Source organism: Hyaena hyaena, unplaced genomic scaffold, assembly GCF_003009895.1.
Source record: "Hyaena hyaena isolate Hyena2069 unplaced genomic scaffold, ASM300989v1 scaffold_885, whole genome shotgun sequence".
Classification (NCBI taxonomy): Eukaryota; Metazoa; Chordata; class Mammalia; order Carnivora; family Hyaenidae; genus Hyaena; species Hyaena hyaena.
Window position 1 is genome coordinate 720373 of NW_024081518.1, and position 18093 is coordinate 738465.

General features: G+C 40.2%; 1 protein-coding gene across 1 annotated transcript in view; it reads left to right on the top strand.

The window, feature by feature from the left end:
- Window positions 1-18093, top strand: part of UNC5D (unc-5 netrin receptor D) — a 255875-nt gene that overhangs the window by 214736 nt on the left and 23046 nt on the right. The window contains exons 14-15 of the mRNA XM_039220338.1: window positions 7748-7897; window positions 14075-14239. Of these exons, the coding sequence (XP_039076269.1) occupies window positions 7748-7897; window positions 14075-14239 (315 nt within the window). The remainder of the gene's footprint in view (window positions 1-7747; window positions 7898-14074; window positions 14240-18093) is intronic.

Consider the following 18093-nt stretch of genomic DNA (forward strand, 5'->3'; position numbering starts at 1 on the left):
GAGATAGTTCAAGGTTCCTTTCCATTTTGGGTGCTTTCAATCAAATAAGATTCATTTTAAATTAGCTACCGGCAGAAGAGTGTGAGCTTATTAATAGCCAGGATAATGCAGAAGTGCCTATGTAAGCTTTGTCCATATATAAATAGCCTATGCCTCCTGGCATACCTCATCCCAGATCCCTGCTATTCCAGTTCTGGATCATTAAGTCCATTATGCAGAGCATTTCCACAGTAACTAGCTTTTAAGACACTGAACTGGAAAACTCATGTTTACCAATAGAAGCGCTACAGCAACCCAAATCCTGAGCATAAGCCAGTAAAGGTGACACAGTGCCAGCCTGTGCTCCCAAACCTTCCCTGACTGTCTCTTAAGTAGCACAGGTCATTTTGAAAGGCAGGCTTAGGGGCCCTGGGTGGCTCAGTCGGTTAAGCGTCTGACTTTGGCTCAGGTCATGATCTCACATTTTGTGACTTCAAGCCCTAGGTCAGGCTCTGTGGTGACAGCTCAGAGCCTGAAGGCTTCTTCAAATTCTGTGTCTCCCCTGCTTGTGCTTGCTCTCTCTCTCTCTCTCAAAAATAAATAAGTGTTAAAAAAAAATTTTTAAAGTCACACTTATATGGCTGCTCATAAAAAGGCTTTTTCAGAGGGGTGCCATTTTGTACAGGAAAGAATTTCAATGGGAGTAGTTAAATCTCATTCTATGATAGCTCTTTGATAATCTTCACCTGCTTTCACCACCCCTGATAAGATCATTTTTCAAGTTAAAATACATAACAGATGTTTGGCAATCAAAAACAAAGAATGAGGGGCACCTGGGTGGCTCAATCAGTTAAAGCATCCAACTCTTGGTTTCAGCTCAGGTCATGATCTCACAGTTCATGAGTTCGAGCTTCACATTGAGCTCTACCCTGACAACTTGGAACCTGCTCAGGATTCTCTCTCTCCCTCTCTCTCTCTGCCCCTCTCTGGCTTACTCTCTTTCTCTGTCTCTCAAAATAAACAAACATTAAAAATTAAAAAAAAAAAAAGAATGTGGAGCGCTTGGGTGGCTCAGTCAGTTAAGCTTCCGACTCTTGATTTCACCTCAGTTCATGATCTCATGATTCATGAGATCAAACCCCATGAGCTTCTCTCTCTCTCTGCCTCTCCCCTGCTCATACTCTCTCTTTCTCTCAAAATACAAACCAAAACAAAGAATGAACTGAGATCCTTACTACCATTGAACAGTTGTAAAATGCAACATGACTCAAATTTAATGTTTAGTAATTCAGCTAGATTTTGAAGGTTGAGTCAACTAGAGGGAACATGGGGGGGGTGCCTTAGAGGAGTTCCAGCCCCCAGACTCGTAGGGGTAACCCACTGCCAATCAGTGTACCTGGGAGGACCCATTCATAACAACTGCTTTGGAAGTCGGCCCTCACAACCAGCTTGGTCTCGCTTTGAATAATACTCATGTATATTACATACCAGTGAGTTAGACATTTGCCTAAAGAAAAAAACTAAGTGACTTTCAGATCATCTATTTTCATTCCTGGTGATTGCTACCAGATTCTACAACAGCTCAACTGTTCACAGATGACTATGAACCGCAGTGGAAGTCAGGAAAATGAGGCCCTAAACACAGCTTTTCAAACCACTCCCCTTTCCTGTGGGTAATATACAACTTCTTCATCAGTACTAGGGAAAAGGGCATTCTCCCTCTAAATTGAATCCAAATATCTTTATGTCATCACTTAGAGATACTTCTTAAAACACATTAATTTTGCTTTAGAGAAATGTTTTCCAGTGGAAATCCTTTTGACCCCATTTGTCATAATCTATTTACCTCCAGTGGTTCTCTCCTATTATGTCAAATAAAGCTGATTTTAAAGTTGGGTTTGGTTGTAGTTGTTGTTGACAGGATGTATGTGACAGCTGTCATGAGAGGCAAAGGCCATGCTTCCCCCTGGGGTTGTGAGAGAGTGTCAGCCTTGGTTGAATAACTTTTCTGGCCCACAGAAAGATTAAAACGTAACGTGTAGCTTTTTGGGACAGTCATTTACTCTGCAGCCTTAGTGTCTGGGTTTTCTTTTTGTGAAAGCATCTAACTTTCTGGATTTTTACCTTACTAGGTGAACATGTTTAAGACCTTCTACACAGGTTCATTTAAAGCGCCTTAATATCCCAGAAAATCTGTGTCATATTTTTCGTGGCATCATCTGCAATATTTAATTGGAGGGGAAAATTCTATAGTTACTAACCTATTAAAACCCTCCACTTTAGGAAAGCCTTAGCCACAGTTTACTTTTTGAAACTCTAGTAGACTTCACACGTTAATATTAGCTCCCCTAACTTGTGTGGTATAAGCTGAATATATTATATACAGGGATGACCAATGTTCTATAACTCTGATGGAACCCTGACTTCTTAATCAAAAGTAATATGTCATTTTTCAAGAAGCAATTCTGCCGAAATTGCCTATTCTGGAATTTGCCTCCATTATCGCTGTGATAAAAGTATTTGTTGTGATTTGGAAATAGATAGGAGCTTGGCTGCAATAGTTGCTATATTTACTTCAGCGCATCTTTCATATCTCAAAGAAATAACACATATGTGCCCAACTAGGACTGTCCTCTTCACCAAGCAAGAAGCCTGGTTGGAGATCATGAGGACATCTTCATTCATAGCTCGCTGGGAAGTTACGTCCAATAAAATACTTAAAAGTTCCCCCCTCACTGGAAACCTTGGAAGGAAGACAGTTTCCAGACCCAAGTCTTCTGTCCTCTTAGAATCAGGGGAGGGTCCGGCAGCGTTATGGTCCCTCCAAACACTATTCCTTCAGAAGATTCAGCATTCAGACATGTTGTCCCTTTCCAGGCATGCCCTGTCCCCTATACCTCCTGCAGGCCTGCTATGCTGGCTTCTCTTTTACTCCTGGGATATGTCATTTGAATAATAGTACCAGTTTCTCTGAATGACAAAAACAAAATACTTCGTACACCTCAGTCAGACATAATTTAGTTTCAGGTTTTTGAAGATCTGATAAATACATCTACAGCTATCCCTGGGGAATTAAATTGGCTGAGATATGTTTCTGGGGGGTGTATGTGTGTGTGTGCGCGCGTGTGCATATGCGTGTGTTTAATAAAAATCTGCCTGAAGGTGAAAGGAGAGTAACAGAACAACCAAGGACTTCTGTCCTTCCTGCTCCTGTGTTTTTGTGATGATTAGAGCTGCCATTTTATGTGTGTGTGTGTTTGACATCACCCCTTTTCAAACCAAAGGTTGAAGAATGATGGTATATTTACAAAACAGCAACATTTTAAGACCTAGGTTTTTGTTACTGTGTTTTATTTCTTTCCCTCTCCCCCGCCACACACATGCATACACATGCACACACACACACACTCACACACACACAGCTCAAACAAACCTTGACATAGGGAAAGCAAGGAATTAAGCACTTGCCCCGTCTTAAACAAAAAAAAAAAAAAAAGAAAGAAAAAAGGAAAAACGACTAGTTTTCTTCTCCACTGCTCCCAGCTCTCCTATTCAGTACCTCTCGGTACTCATTACTTACTTGGCATTAATGTGGATTTAGAATCTAATTTCAAAGGATTTCCTCCAGATGTAGTTCTTGTGTTTATCAATAATGCAACCTTGGGAAATATTGTTCACCTAGAGCATTTAAAGGAAACCACCACAGCAACACAATTTCTGCGTGTGTGTGTGTGTGTGTGTGTGTGTGTGTGTGTGTGCACATGCTTAAGTTCAAACAGTTTTGTCTCATAAATATGTAAATTCAGCCTGCGTGTTTTAGTATCCCTGAAGCACACCTGAATATTGCTGCCTGTCTCATTAAATCAGCATAAAGAGCTCACTGAGGCACCAAGCCCAGGTTTCTCCTGGCCACAACTCTGGGAACTGGATGACTAGCAGCCCCCAGTGCAAAATGAGGAGGGGAGACAGACTAGAACCATGACCAACCATAGCCTTTGGGTATACTTTATAGCCAAGAAACCAGCCAGAACCTGTTTTCTAGTTTAATTAATGGAGATATCAATTTAACAACAGAACCAGAGATTTACCATAAGGTCCATATAGGAAGCAGATAGAAAAACTCAACTGAGGATCATGCCTTACCCTCGGGGTGTCGTATCCACAGAGTGACTCACAATCAGCTCAGCAGACCTGTTTGTCTAACTGATCCTCAGACTCATCTGGGCATCAGAATCATCTTTAAAAATACAGATGTCAAGGCCCAGCCCTGAGGGGACTATAATAGGTTGCGGGCCAAACTGGGAGCTCTCTATGCTAAGTACAATTGATTCTATTTGGGGAGTATTTTAAAACTTGTACTCAGGAGTTTGTTTCTTTAATTCTGAAGCCAGTTGTGCCTTGACAATGATTAGTTCATTATTGGGCTTCTTCATTTTAATAATTGCTTGTTTTGTTACAGAATAACTACAATTGCTCATTATTTTGTGCAAAATCGTGAGACACTGTTAATTGTAGATAGTTGGTTCAATGTGTGGAGATGAAAGCAAGCTAAAAAAAAAAAAGTACAAATAAATCATGATTAGATTTCAGTTGGGGGCCCTAAAGCAGAAATTTTTAAAAGGTACCTTTTCCTCTGTGATCATTATAAGTAGACATCTATTAAATTTCTAATGTCCTCCATTCTGCATTCCAGGGAATGCTTAGTATACATGACAGTGGGGCAAATACAGATGGTCTTATGTCATCTTTATATATATCTTGCACCAGTGAAAAATTATTTATGGGGTAGAGTTAATAACAGTCTGACCTTCACATGACCCTAAAAAAAATCAAGCATAGTGTAGAAGAAGGCAGGGAAATGTAGAAAAATACTGGACCATAGTCAAGTTGCTCTATTTTAGTCTTAGCTCTGTCACTAACCCTATAGCTTTAGGAAGGTGACTGTCTTTGGGACTGGGCTCCATATTTTCTTTTTTTAAATTTTTTTAATGTTTATTTTTGAGAGAGAGACAGAGTGTGAGCAGGGGAGGGGCAGATAGAGAGGGGAACACAAAATCCAAAGCAGGTTCCAGCCTCTGAAATGTCAGCACAGAGCCCAATGTGGGGCGTGAACCCACGAACGGTGAGATCATGACCTGAGCCAAATGCAGAGGCTTAACCAGCTGAGCCATCCAGGCATCTCTCCATATTTTCATATATAAATAAGGTATATGGTGATTTAAAACTGAAGTTCTCTTCTACTGTGATGATGCCATTTGGTTTCTAAATGTTAAAAGAGCCTAGCTCTCCACTAAGGAATATGTGACCGTGCACAAGGCCCTTCATCTCTGACCTCAGTTTACTTCTCTGTACATTCAGAAAGGGGATTTAGAGATCCTAGTCAAATATACTTTGAAGAGTCCACACTGTTGTTATTCGGTGGCTTTAATGTGGTTTTAATAAGCACACTTCTCATTTGTGCTGGTTTCTAATCTCACACTAGAATTGGCAAAAAAAGAGGTTAACATACAGTCACATACTATTTTGCTTGCCCATGAATAAGCCCAGCTGAGCAATAGAGGCCTAAAGAAAATAACTTGCTGAAGACCACATGGAAATGTGGTTAGAATCCTGTGCCTCCGTGTTCAGTTTACAAGATTCATACTCTTCACAGTATATGTAGTGTCCAGAACATTCTTACGCACCTTAAAATCTGAATATCAGTGCTTTAAAATAAAATACCTAGCCCTTAGCAGAGCACGAATTCCTCATTTGGTCACTGCCATATGTTTTCATCATCTCCAGACACTCACTTTCTACCCTAACCTACCCCAGCTCTGCCTCATCTCCATCCTTTTGTGGAGATACTCACCGTTCACCACTAAGAGTGTGCACCCCTTCCTTTTCTTGAGGCTAGCCCTGTTCTTACTTCAAGGTTCAGCTCAGATATCCCTTCTGTTAATTTCCTGACCTCTCCTCCCACCTGCTTCAGCTATACCCTCTGCCTTCCCTTAACCTCTGAGGTATACCTGCCTTTGTAACACGCAGGTACTATATCATAATTAGATGCCTACTGTTCTGACTCTCTCACTAGACTATGAGCTGCCTGGTGGCAGACACAGTTTTATTTCTATAAACTCAGAGTCCCCATCAAGCATAGCTCTCCAGTGGACACTCATTATATCTCAACAAGGAACCAGTGACCAGCATCTGTAAAAGGCCTCAAGCCAGCATTTGGAATGGATTCCCTCTCCTTCCCACCCTGCCATATTCCATCCGCTTTTTTAGCCCCCAACAGATGCCGGCCACCATGTTGTCATGCCCAACTCCTAGACCCACAATTTAGGGGTTACCTAGCACTGTGCTTGCTGTTCAGTCCAGTAACAACGAACCTCATGTGGATACTTAAATTTAACTTGATTTAAATGAAAAATTCCATTCCTTACTTGCGGTAGCCGTATTTCAAATGCTTAATAGCCACCGTGGCCAGTGGCTATCACATTGAGCAGCACAGATACAGAGTATTTCCAGCATCACAGAAAGTTAAGCTCTGACTTAAGAGCCCCCAAGAGACACCCCTGTCACTAAAATAAAGAACTGGAAGCTATGACCTTGGAATTGAATCATTTAGTCCTGAGAGAAGATACTAGCAACTGATTAACAATTACATGTACATGATGGATAAAAAGTGGACGGCTGCATCTTACTAAGAAAGGATTTTATTACTGTTATTCTGTATATAGACAAGAGTCGGAGAAGATAACCTCTGTAGCTGCTTTTACTCGCTGTTAATTGAAATGTAAGTTTTATTGTATTTATAAGCCTATTTGCCTGACTTCTCACAATCTTTTTTAGAATCTGGGAAGATTATAGGACATAATTAAAGGATCTCAGTTTTCTTATTTACGGTAACTCTGAAAGGGAATTTATAAGTCAATTAATGGTGATTTTAAGAAATAGATTTAGAGAGCTCTCTTATCTCCAGTAACACTAACAGCCTCACCCCAGTTGTAGTTTAACCTTTTACAGAATTGGTGTCTGTTATTTGATTTGGCTTGTCATCTCTAATATAATTCTAAACACCACAGATTCAAAATGAATTAAATGGTTTGCTTAATAGAATGTAGGTGAATTGTGTTTGTATTAAATATAATTATAAAGATTTCTCAGCAAAAGATACACAAGTGTTTATCTTCAAGAACTGCATTTCTTTTTTCTGAGCTAAAAGGAACTTGATAAACAACTTACTTCCTCTTGGCCTTCTGGTCTAACTTTTAGGAATATTACTACAAATACATATGATACATGCACCCCGTAACATCTACTCTGAACTGAAGAATAAGCATTACATAATGCCTGTGTTTGTGACAAACACATGACAGGGCAGAGGGGGCACTGCTCCTTCTGTCCTTGTGAAATGTGAATCTGTCCCTTGATTACAGTCCTGGCAGATGAAATTCACACAACCATAGAAACTCCACAGTATAACTGTTTGCTTGGGGCAGGTGCGGTCTTTGAGTTTTAAAGAAAGGCATGGTATGTTTAGAAGCCTAAGCAACTCAAATAATGAAGAGCAGCTATTTCTTCCTGCCCAGATCCTTCTGAGTCAGCAGCTTTTCATCCTTAGTCCTGACCTTGCAAGGCTAGAGGGGTATACAAGAAGTGTGCGTCTTTCATGCTGTCTATTTCTGGGAGACACCCGGGAGTGAGCATGCCTACCTATGGAAAGAAATGTGGCAGAAATTGAATACTTCACTGTTGTGCCTCTTTTCTCTTTCCTGCCCTGTAGGAAGTGGTTTCGGATGAAAGACATCAAGGTGGACAGCTACTGGAAGAACCAAAGTTGCTGCATTTCAAAGGGAATACCTTTAGTCTTCAGATCTCTGTCCTTGACATCCCCCCATTCCTCTGGAGGATTAAACCCTTCACTGCATGCCAGGTACAGGCCAGATGGGCTGCTAACAGAAATGGCTTTGCTTTAACCTGCAAGCATATCACAAACCCTGGCGAGGGTACTCTTGACTAACCTCCTTCTTTAAAAGTAGGGATTTAATCTCAAAACTGTCACAGAAATGCAGCAGTTTGGGCTACACACAGGGAATTAATCATACTGTCATAAACTCACGGATTTCTAATGGGTGGGAGAAAAAGGTGCATGATGTCAGGTAATGGGAAATTTCTCCCACTTAAGGGAGGCTGGTTGGCTTTTATGAAAACCAATTCATTATGAAACATTGTTTTAATCCTGGTCAGCAATGAATGATCTGGATGTCGGTCCTTTTAAGGGTGACAGTTGTGAGATATAGGGAGCCCTGGCTGGCCAGGTAGGAACAAGAGTTTGTCCTGAATACATGAAGTGCTTGCTGCCACATACGTTGGGGAAAGTAGGAAGAAGAAATTATGAACTGAGAGACAAAGAAAAGATAATGTCTCTTAGAATCCTTTTACAAATATATAAAGATATTTCTATATTATTATTCACGTATCTCTGTATCAGAGAATTTTAAAACCTTGTAAAATGACTTAGAGTCCTCTCAGATGCCTTTTAGGGAATTTGAGTAATTGCTTAGGATAGAAAGATCTCTTATCCACGTGGCAGCCTGCCACCAATTTCTCTAGAAGTTCCCAGTGATGAGTACTGTCATCATAAGCAGCAGGCTGGTCTACAATAGATTCTTAAGCCCAAGTCATCTGTGCTTCAGGTGACAGGACATGTCCTTAACTTTGGAAAAGCTTCTGGTGGGCTCATATTGATCTAGAATCACAGGAGGCTTTCAGACATCTTTGTTGTATCCATCAACACAGCCTGCAGAACCCTGTAGGGTTTTAACCTTTCCATCCATGCAGCATTCATTAAAAAAAGAAAGAAAGAAGAAACTTGCACAAGGTAAACCAGCTTGTCAGAATGGGAACAAACCGAATCACAGAGAGAAAAACCTTGTCGGAGCCAAGAGAGTAAGAAAAAAGTTGAACCACCAACTCTTTTGCCTTAGAAACTTCACAGTTTTCAAATGGGACAAGGCTGTATTTTCCTGTTTAGTTTACAGACTTCTTGTTACCTGGGGGATTGCCCCCTCTGTGTCCTCTTTCAGGGTATTCAGAGCAACAAGAACATCTTTCATGGCCCCAAGCAACTTTATTGGGCATTTTCAGGAAATTTCCCTCTAGTAATAGGTTTTCTGTGAATAAATGTATTGTTTATGATGTTCTAAGACCTAGGTGTCTCTGCATCTGGGAAAGCAGTATTCCAAGTTTCCAGTCCAAATTGAACTTCAGGGCACCATTTCAAGTCCTGATAGTCATGTAAATTCTTCTGTATTAATCTTTAAAGGCTTAAAGGCATCATTCTACTGGATCTAATGCAGGCCACTCAATCCAAAGTAACCATCAAGTTTAATGTTTAGTGATAAAAAATCAGATAAAAGAACCATACTCTTGCACCAGCACTTAAATAATAATTCCAACACCAGAGATGCCAAGGAGAGCCTAGAGCAGGAAAGGCATGGGGGCTAAGAGCCCGTGGACCTCAGAGGATGCAATAGGGCCAGCAGAAGCCAAAGGGAATTGGCTCACAAAGAAACCCAATACACTTTACTGCCAGGATGGGTTGGATTGCCTGGATGTTGTGAACATGGATAAATATTTGCCTTCTGTAATTGAGCATAATTTGCAAGAGTCTTGGAAGGCTGAGAAATAATTTAATTTTCTCTGCACCAGGAGGTTTGCCACTGAGTTTTCATTTCCACTTCATTTTACGTACCCACAAATGGCTTTCTGCTCCATTCCTCCTTTTTTTTTCACCCTGCCACTCCAGCCACCCATTTTCTTGCCCCTTCTGTCATGGAAATCCCTAGCTTGCATGAATACATATTGTGTTGGTCTTAATGGCCATGCTGTGTTTGCTCCAGGCATCAGATTTCAGCAATTTGGGGAGGGTTTGTGTTCATCCTGCTCAAACCTCATGTAGAACACGATGTGCACTGACAAACTTGGCGTGGATAATAGAGAATGGCTTTTCATTAGGGCTTAGTGGATGGGAACTAACCAAGAGCTATTACAGAGACAGAAAATATCACTCTTCCTGACATCATTTATAGGTCTCTCCTTCAACTGGTAAATCTCCCTGTCATCTTCTGTCATCTTCCAACTCAGCACATGGAAGACCTCTGGGCTTCCTCTCCCCCTTTCTCTAACTTCAAGTCAGGAATCTGAGAAGCGACATATTCCAATTGGTACTCAAAACCTACTCTCCTATGAAACCTTACTTTCTTCTTCTGGGAAAGGTAGAGTTTACCAAGAATTTTCAGGCCTGGGAGATACTCACTGCCAAGAATATTTGCCCTATGAGACATCAATCAACTGCATGAGAATGTTTTTAGGATGGTGTGAATTGAGATTGGATCCAGAGCTATGTGAGGAGACCCTGTGTATAAGCAGACCAACTAGCTTTGAAATCTTGTTGGGTTGGATTCTGGAGGATTACAGTGAACGAAATGCTGCACTACAACCCTTATTGCCCATAAGACCAGTGGCATCACACTGGTCCCAGTGGGCTCTGGGAAGGCTATGTGAGTTCTTAGGAGAGCTGGTTACAGTAGCACCCGTTGACCTTGATCCAAAGGAAAGATGAGGCCCACAATGCTAGTCTCCCCCTTGCAAAAACACAAGTATTCTTTCTTTTTTTCTCAGGCTTTTAAGACAACTACAGTGACATACACACTCTTGTCCCCTCCACAGATTTAACAGACCTCGCCTAGGAGATCAATAACTCTGCTCGCAATCAGTCACAGGACCTGGATGCTACTTAATCATGTGTTCTGCTATTTCTTACTGATTGTAGGGTAGAGAAGCTGCAATAAGCCATATACAATATTATTTTTTTTAATCCTACAAAATGTAAAGTCAGGCTTTCACCTCCCTATGATAAAGGCAGCTGTCTCTTCACCACGCTTTGTGTCTTGGGGAACCCAGTGTCTGTCTCCTGCTAGGATGTGATTTACATTCTCTCCATCTGCTAGGAACCTAATTATAATGGGAATCAAAATGAAAACATTTCCAGAATTCTTTAAACACCCATAACTTTGCTACACTTGGTCCTCCTATATTACTCGCGACAACATTCCTCTTAGCTCAATGAGCATCTTGATAGTTTTTTTAATAAATAAAAGCAAACATGACTGCCCTGAAAACACACTAATTTCAGTGCTTCTAATTCTATTACTTTGAAATGTTCTATCGAGCACTATTGGCAGTTGCTACTCAAGCCAACCATAAAATATATATATATATTCTTCTGATACAGTCTTAAAATCAGATTTTTTAAATGTTTTGATTATGTGCAGTGGAACGCAAAAAGAGAGGACTTTGTGTGTGTGCTGATTTTCATGTCTTTATGCGAGGAAAGGAGCATTATTATGCTCTCTGCAAGTGGGCATTATTCTCTTACCTTTCTCGCAGTATTTTCTGGAGAAAATATAAGGAATGTAGCAAATGATACCACAGAGGACACTTTTCAAAAATAAATGATCTGCAGAAAATGGAGGGCAGTTTAAGAGCAGGACCTTGAATTCAGCTCTGTCTGGCCCTGAAGCCCAAGAACTTCTTCTATGCTGTAACTGCTCAAATTTCAGCTTAAAAAACCAAAAACCTTCTTAGTTTTCTTAATTAGGCAAAAGCACCTATTAACCACTAAGCCCTAAGTTATAGTTTCTTTCATGAAAGGGGATGGTGCAGAGTAACTCTATAAAAAACATACTGGTTTGAAGGAGAGTCCATTTGAGGGCTATTAAAATGAAATGGGACCATAAATGATGGACGCCCTTGAGACTCTGTTTAATATGGCGGACATCAAGGGGCCATACTGGGCCCCCATCAAAGGATACTTGTAATGAAAGCAGAGTTCCCGGGTGATCTGGTAACATCAGCACCTCCCCACCCCCCATGATTAGAGGTAAAAGAGATACTGTAATGCTATTTCCTGAAGAACACCAATCAGTTGTTTCCTGCTTCCTCTACGGTCAAGCCCTAACCCCCTCATTAGCTCAGCATTGCAGAGACTGAAGGTGAGAGATTGGGGAGTAGGTCACTACAGTTATCTCTAATGAGGAGAAAAGAGGATTATTAATGGAGATAGAAAAATTGGAGAAGGACAACGACAGTGAATGGTGATAATCAGTTTTGAAAAGGTAGAGTTGTCAGAGACAGTAAAGACCAAATAAAATTATTTGTAGTGATGAAGGGTATAATGTTAGTGATTGATGATAATGAGATAAATTCCAGACATGTAGCTGTTAGGAGTTCTCCACAGAGAGGTGAGAGTGGGCCTCTGTGAGCAGATAAGACCTTGAGGAGTTCAGTAAACAGAGAGAGAAGTGTTGGAGGCTGAGGTACAAAGTAGGGGTTGCCCACAGGTTACAGAATGGAAGCAACCTTAGGAGGTTGAAGCATGAAAAGAGTTGGGTTGGACAAGAAGAAGAATCGGTAGAATTTATAAACACATATCATTATTTCTTTTATCTGGTGTGGGATTTGGTGCAGGTGAAAAATCATTTTTCAGAGTTGTTGGGAAAATGACTTCCTCCAAAGATTGTTGGGGGGCCTTACCAACTGGACCTTCTCTCAGTCTTTGTCTCTACTTCTTGAGACAAAACTCCACTGCCTTTCCCTTGGTTCAGGATGAAGAACAAAGGAAACAAAACCACAAAGCCCTTATACTTCTTGCTGGGATGTGTGGTAGGGGTTAGTGCATGACTTTCTTCTCTCAGACTCCTTCAAGTGAGCACTCCTTTCATCAAGTGGGCAAAAATCAGAGCCCATCCCTCCTTGCTAGTCCCCCCAGGAAGCATTCCAAATCCAGATCTGTGAGACTTTAGGTAGAGGAAACTAAGAAACAATGTGCACACTAGAGCTCATGAAGAACTAGGTAACTCCTAGTTCCTCGAAGTGAGCAAATTGAATTTTAATCATGGCCCCTGGTCTTAAAACCCATGATGGCTTCATCACCGGTCACACCACAGAGTATCACACATCCAAACTTGAGACATCTTTTGCCACCTGTCAGTGTCAATATTGGAGAAAATTATATTTATAGCAATAGATAAAAAAGGAGCACATTAATGAGATGAGAAAAAAAGAAAATGTGAAGATGAACATTATCAGAGGCTGGGACTCTGTGCTCATTGCCAAGAATCTCAGCTTGATTTGAGTAGGAAGGAGAGAATTTTTAGATGAAAAAATATCAACTACTGACCCCTACCTCTACTTTGCATTATTGTAAAGCCACATGCCTGAGCACAGGGTAATCAGTGGCAAGCACTGAAAGGGGGATAAGGGTGATGTATATAGATTTTATTATTTTCCCCCTCATTTAGTAAAAATTGCTTTTGCCACACTCAATTATCTATAAGTCCCATGACAGTAGAGAATGAAACTCATTTCTTACTGTTTACCTTGTACAGCGTCTGGTCATTAGTCTGCACTATACACATAATTGTTGACAGTTGAATTGAGTGAATGAGGAGTTGGCAAACAAGACTGCACTGGGAAGCCTCGTGTGTTTGTGTCTTTCTCTGGGATGTGTGTATGTGTGTATGTGATTGGCATTAGGTATGATTTTTTTTGTTGTTGGATGCATTAGCAATATTGTGTTCTGTTTATACAATTGTATGAGTTTGTGGTGTTGGGGTAAGTTCTGGTCGGTCTGTTCTTGAGTATCATTTTAATTAAAGTGAAAAGCCAGCATCCTACTCCAGGCTTGGGGAGAAGGATGGACCACTGGAGTCTTCTAAAGAATATTTTTTTAGTGGAAAAACATGATGATTAATTTTTTATCGTATTCTCATTGTGTGTGTCGCCAAATGAAATCTGAGTGCTTGCGCTGTGGTTTTGGAATTCAAATGTTATCAATTGGAATTGACATTAATTAGTTTTTGTGCTGCTTGGCGTATGCTGAACATTATTTCTACAACAATTCCACCAAAGTCGCTTAGGCAATTATCTCTGCTGCAATCACTGTCATCATCCTCATAATTATTGCTATTAAGTCTCTCCCATTCGCTACCCATCTCAGCCAGGCTCTGCACACCATACCCCTCTTCTTTCCCCCATTTCCCTGCAGGAGGTCCCATTCTCCCGCGTGTGGTGCAGTAACCGGCAGCCTCTACACTGTGCCTTCTCCCTGGAGCGCTACACGCCCACCACCACCCAGCTGTCCTGCAAAATCTGCATCCGGCAGCTCAAAGGCCATGAACAGATCCTCCAAGTGCAAACATCAATTCTAGAGGTGAGTACTTGGTCCGAAGGACCACTTGACTCCATTTCTACAGGACAATAAGATTAATGTACCTATTTCATTCATGCCACACAGGTTTTAAAAGAGATTCAGAATGCACTCACTCTTAATCCTCATTCCTAGTGAGGGCAAATAAACTTTTTCTCAGGCTCAGGGGTGAATTGGACTCCTCAGTGTGCAAGACAACTCAATGTATCAGAGCTTTGGCTCTGTGGAGACACTTTTGGGGAAAGAACTGGTACAGGGCTTTTTTTTATACAAAACAACAATCTACTAGTCCAATGTAGGCTTGGAATATCACCTGAGATTCATCATCGGCTGATGGTACATTTGAGACACATACCATGAAGAAGCTCAAGGTTACCACCAGATGGTTTTTCTGCTGGCTTTCACTAGTTTTCCAGAAGTCATCCTCAGGGAATTGGTTCCCTACTGCCTTACAGTTTCTCATATCTTCCAGGTTCAGGGTTCTGCAGAGCCCCATTTCCATTAAATCTAGATTCATCGATGCAATAACGTACAACAGAGTAGATAGAAGTTTCATTCTACAAAGTAAGGAAATGGAAATGCAGGGAGGGAAAGGGTATTGTCCACAGTCATGTCACTGTTGAAGGGCAGAGTTAGAATGGGAGTCAAGTGAATTCACTGGGGAGTTTTTGCACAAAGACACCTGATTTCTGCCATGGCTCTGAGCTACCTAAATCACCGCAATGGCTTCATGGCTGTAGACTTGGGCTTATAGAGTAGACAATGGCATTCCCTCCTGAATGGTTATTTGAGGGCAGTTGGGGAGAGTAGCTGAGAGATAAAATCAAGGGAGATATGGGATGCTTTTTTTTTTGAGCACCTCTAAGATAATCCCTGGCTAGTGGAGAAAAACACGTTTTATTGTTTACCAGTAGAATATGTATATATGCACGTGTGTATACACACATACATATTTATGTATAAATATATAAATAATATATATTCATTCGGGCTTGGCAGAAGGCATAATAAATTTTTATATACATACAACTCAATTTCATTTTTTCTCTGAAAACCTGTAGCCTTACAGCATCATCGCTTCTCTCCATTCTCATTTCAATTCATTGTTTATGCAAGATGAGTATTACTAACTCCCCAAATAGGTTTTCTGAAGAGCGGATGGCTTTCCAAAGGATTGTGCCTCAAAATTGATAGCTGTCTTAACTGACATGTTTGTACAGTATTTGCATTCATTATTGCCAATTAGCATTATGCGCTAAAGTAGTTTTGATGGGAAAGGTAGATCCAGAAAGGTAGGGGAGGATATTTTTAGAGTCTCTTTCTTGAACAGCCATGGCATATTGAACACAATACATTTCAAAGTAAAATGAAAAATTATAGGAAAGTTTTCAAATAAACACAAAAGGAAAGCCCAAGCAGATTTTCCTTCTCGTATTCAGAAGCAAGTGTGAAAAGACAGGACATAAAGATGCCTCTGATGCAAATTGCCCTGAATGTCTGTTCACAGATCAATGAAACAATTCCACAGTTAATGGGCTTTTGTTCTTTGAGGCACTCTCCATATTGCAAACCAACTTCTGCTATCACAGAAATCTAAAAGGAACGTGATAGGGTCCATACAACCTGGTACCTCTGCTCCTTGCTTAAACAAATTTTTGAGGTGCATGGAAAGAAAATGAACTATAAACACAATCTTACCCTTTACTCTCCATTTCCTTGTCTAATGCATCACAAACTTAAAATCATTTTTGGATGGCCTTGAAAAAGAGGACATCGCAGTATCTCTTGATAATAAGAGTTCAGCATCAGAATAATATTTAGTCACCGTTGGACTACCACCACCCAATGTGTAGTCTACTGCCTTTTTTAGAAGCTTTATTAATCCTTTTGATCCCAGAAGGATCACATTATTAATCGCTTCAAGTGGTACTGCTTGCATTTGGGCCAGCGCATCCCCATCTCTTTGTAATAAACCATAGTTCTTAGGCAAATCTGTTATTTTCTGTGTTAGAAGAAAATTACGAACTTCTGAAAGCTGTATTTCAGGTACCATTTCATGTGCTTTCACATATAACCACCCTAACTCTGTATGGATTAAATACTGTACTATCACAATTTGACATGATGTAACATTCTCAAAGAGGTCAACCTTCTTGGCCAAGATGATAAAACGAATGGTGGGGAGCCAGAGTTCCCAACTGAGATACCGGACTTCAAGGTCAAAGTCTGGGTTTCCATATTAGACTACTTCAGGATCTCAGTCAAGGAAATCTAACTTAGCAGTCCTGAGTGTGGGCCTTGTCTATAATGGAAGCCTTTGTTTTAGTGGCCTTAGGCATTAGTGACAAAAATGACAGCATCAAAAATTTAGTCTTTAAGTATTCAAGTAGGTGAAAATTGGGAAGTTCTTCCCTCAAGACCATAGAAGGATGGCATGGGCTGGAGTAAGTGTTCATTCTATAGATTTCTCACATGTCAGTCCACCTCACAGTCAGTCAACCTGCAAAGGGAGGTCTTGAGCAAACAAGCACTCATGATCCTTCTAAATCCAGGACTGTCTCACTCCTGGCAGAAGCATACATCTGGTGATAGATCCAGGTGAATACAAAGCATCCTCTTCTCCCTAAAAATGTCTTGGATTTTTGTGGCAGATGGTTCCAGAAAAAGCAAAGACACATAAAGTGCTACAAAATTGGGATTACCTGAGGAGGACACAAGATACATTCTAGACATGACTCTCCATCATTCAGTTGAGGTGGGAATATTAGATCAATGATTAAAGTGCATCATATTTTATAGCCTCTAGGCTATAGGTATTTTTGATAAACTAGTAACGAGGGTTTCGTTAATTAAAGATAATAACAATATTAACAATAATGAGGAAATAAACATTTAGAAGCTTTCAATAGATGCCTGAATTTTTTTTTTTTTTAATTATCGGCCTTTCATCCCCCTCCAAAAAAAACCTTGCATATTTAAGTTCAGAGCCCTCACCTCCTTCCTAACTTTAATTGATTGTCCTAGTGTCTGTTTCATGAACTTAACAATGGAACCATGAGAGGTAAAAGAGATACATATATGTGTAGATCATTATCTATAAAATATTTATTTTAAATATCTAAATCAATGTAATGATTATCCTCTTTGACGGCCTATAGTTCTTAATGTTCAGCCTCAAATCCATCATATTCCTTCATGCCTTATATGTAAGTGACATTCCAAATAAATATAATCATTCATGCCATTCTCAGATTTAAAAATTATTTCAGTGAGCAAGGCAATATTTTTTTTTTCTGTTCTTTAGAGTGCCCATTATTGTGGCAAGCAGGTTGATTTTCTTCAAATGTAACCTCTCTGAATTCCCTAATGATGATCACCAACTGATTAGTCTGTAAAAGCAGCAATATCACCAATTTGAAAATTGGGGACTTGAGCAAAATAATTTTACTGAAAGTGAAGAGAAGGAAGGAATCCCTAAGTAATTTACTACATCATTCCTTATTGATGTAATAATATTGAAGAATGCCATGGGGGGAGGGAGGAAGAACTTAAATGGGAAAGTTGCAGGTTACAATATTCCCTTCAAGCAATTCTCTTATCTTTCTTCCAAAAGTGGTAGAAGGTTGGGGGATGATTTGTCTGTTACAAAATAGACAGAAGACTTGGAATTTCTCATTGATTTACAACTCCCCAGCTAGCCAAGTAGCAGCCGTTTATCTCAGATGCGCAGAGCCTGGAAATCTGCTGTTTCTTTGCATATTTAATTTAAACAATCAGAAAATGTGATGTATCTACAGGATTCTTATTACTTGGCCCAGATGTCTTTCAGAATGCACCGTAAATGTTACATAATGTGT